General features: G+C 40.6%; 1 protein-coding gene across 1 annotated transcript; it reads right to left on the bottom strand.

Annotated features, from left to right (window-relative positions):
• Positions 1-333: 333 nt before the first annotated feature.
• Positions 334-1,988, bottom strand: LOC107484289 (uncharacterized). The gene is made up of 2 exons (XM_016104903.1): positions 1,815-1,988; positions 334-789 (listed from the first exon to the last, which is right to left on the bottom strand). The coding sequence occupies exons 1-2, from the start codon at positions 1,986-1,988 to the stop codon at positions 334-336; spliced, it is 630 nt and encodes a 209-aa protein (XP_015960389.1).
• Between the last annotated feature and the right edge of the window lie 654 nt (positions 1,989-2,642).

Below are 2,642 nucleotides of genomic sequence, written 5' to 3'. Positions count from 1 at the left end.
AACCAAAACTTTTGCATGAAAGGATTTTTCATTGGTTTAGAAACTATACTTACAACGCGAACTTATTTGTGAATTCTTTACCGATAGAAATCCGATCGTCAACAACTCCATGCGGTTCAACCTTCTCCACCACATATGGTCCATCCTATCTTGACCTCAGTTTGCTCGACATTAATCTCAACCTTGAGTTATAGAGAAGGACTTGATCCCCAGCTCTAAACTCTTCTCTTGATTTTCTTATCATGTACCGCCTTCAACTTTTCTTTGTAGAACCTTGAGTTGTCATAAGCTTCTAGCCGAATGCACTCTAATTCTTCTAGCTGCAGTTTCCTTTCAATTCTGGCTCCCCCCAAATCCTGAGTTACATTCCTTCACAGCCCAATAAGCCTTGTATTCCACCTCTACCGCAAGATGACAATCCTTTCCATAGACTAGTTGGAATGGACTCATGCCAATCACTGTCTTGTAAGCTGTCTGATAAGCCCATAGCGCATCTCTAAGCCTAGAGCTCCAATTCCTTCTATGAGGTTTAACAATCTTCTTGAGTATGCGCTTGATCTCTCTATTAGACACTTTAGCCTGGCAATTTGTTTGGGGATGATAAGTCGTTGCCACCTTGTGAATGATGCCATGTTTCTTCATCAAAGCTGACATTCTTTTGTCACAAAAATGAGAGCCTTGATCACTCACGATCGCTCGTAGTGATCCAAAGCGGAAAATAATGTTATTTTGCACAAAAGAAACAACCACGTTAGCATCATCAGTATGGGTAGGAATTGCTTCCAACCACTTAGAAACACAGTCAACAACTAACAAAATATATAAGAAACCATTTGAGTTTGGAAAGGGACGCATGAAGTCAATACCCCAAATATCAAAAGTTTCCCAAAAAAATTTGTTGGGGGCATCTCATCCCTTTTGGTGGCAAGAGTTACAGAAAGGATTTGCATCCTTAAAGAGTGTGGGCCACCAAAATTCGCAGTCTAAAATTTTTCTTGCAGTTCTTTGAGGTCCAAAGTGGCCACCACTTTCAAAAGAGTGGCACGCCTCTAAGATAGACTGGATCTCGGATTGTGGAACACACCTCCTAATTATTTGGTCAGCACCACATCTTCACAAATATAGGTCATCCTATATGTAATACTTGGACTCGCTCTTGAGCATGTCCTTTTGATGTTTAGAAAAATTTGGAGGAAAGATGCGACTAACCAAATAATTAGCAATGGGTGCATATCAAGGAACCACCCTGGATATTGCCTTCAAGCTCTCAAGTGAAAATGCATCATTGATAGGAGTGGAGTCACTTTTAATATGTTCTAGGTGACTCAAGTGGTCCGCCACTAAATTTTAGGACCCACTCCTATCCTTGATCTCTAAATCAAGCTCTTGCAATAGCAATATCGAACGGATTAACCTTGGTTTTGACTCTTTCTTAGCTAGCAAGTATTTCAAGGCCGCATGGTTTGAATATACTACCACTTTGGTTCCAAGTAAATAGGTCGGAATTTATCCAAGGCAAAAATAATTGCTAAAGGTTCCTTTTCAGTGGTAGTATAGTTAGACTAGGCATCATCTAAAGTCTTAGAAGCATAAGCGATGATATATGAATCCTTATCTTCGCGCTGAGCCAGCGCCGCTCCTACTGAATAGTTAGATGCAAAGCACATAATCTCGAACATCCTACTCTAGTCAAGCCCTCTCACAATAGGAGCTTGGGTTAAGGCAATCTTCAGCTTGTCAAATGCTTCGATGCACTCTTCACTCAAATCAAACTCTACATCCTTTTACAAAAAATGGGAAAGGGGTAGTGCAACCTTACTGAAGTCCTTGATGAAACACTGGTAGAAACTTGCATGGCCAAGAAAAGGACGGACTTCCCTCACAGAGAAGGGGTAAGGTAAATTAGAAATAACATCAACCTTTGCAAGATCAACAGATATACCAGTATTAGAAACAACATGACCTAGAACAATTCCTTGCTTTACCATTGTGATATTTTTCAAAATTAAGCACAAGGTTTGAACTAGCACATCTCTCTAATACTCTAGCAAGATTATCCACACAAAGGTCAAAAGAATCACCATAAATGCTAAAATCATCCATAAATACTTCCATACAATGCTCAAGAAGATCTGAAAAGATACTCATCATGCACCTTTAAAACGTTGCCGGTGCATTACTTAAACCAAAAGGCATTCTTTTGTATGCATATGTTCCAAAGGGGCATGTAAAAGTAGTTTTCTCTTGGTCTTCTGAAGCAATATGAATCTGAAAATAACCGGTATAGCCATCTAGAAAGCAATAATGGGATTTACCTAAGAGGCGACCGAGCATTTGATCGATGAATGGAAGTGGATAGTGATCCTTGTGAGTGGCCAAGTTCAAGCGCCCATAGTCGATGCAAACTCTCCATGAATTCCGCACCCTTGTAGCCATGAGTTTTCCATGCTCATTCTTCACTATGGTGATGCCAGACTTCTTCGGAACCACCTGTACTGGGCTAACCCACTCACTATCCGAGATTGGGTAGATAATATCTGCCTCAAGTAGTCGGGTCACTTCTTTCTTCACAACTTCTAGAATTGTGGGGTTCAACTGCCTTTGAGGTTGATGGATAGGCTTGGCTCCCTCCTCTAGAAACT

This window comes from Arachis duranensis, chromosome 4 (genome assembly GCF_000817695.3).
Source record: "Arachis duranensis cultivar V14167 chromosome 4, aradu.V14167.gnm2.J7QH, whole genome shotgun sequence".
NCBI lineage: Eukaryota > Viridiplantae > Streptophyta > Magnoliopsida > Fabales > Fabaceae > Arachis > Arachis duranensis.
The sequence above is the reverse complement of the archived record's forward strand: the minus strand, read 5'-3'. Positions and strand labels throughout refer to the sequence as shown.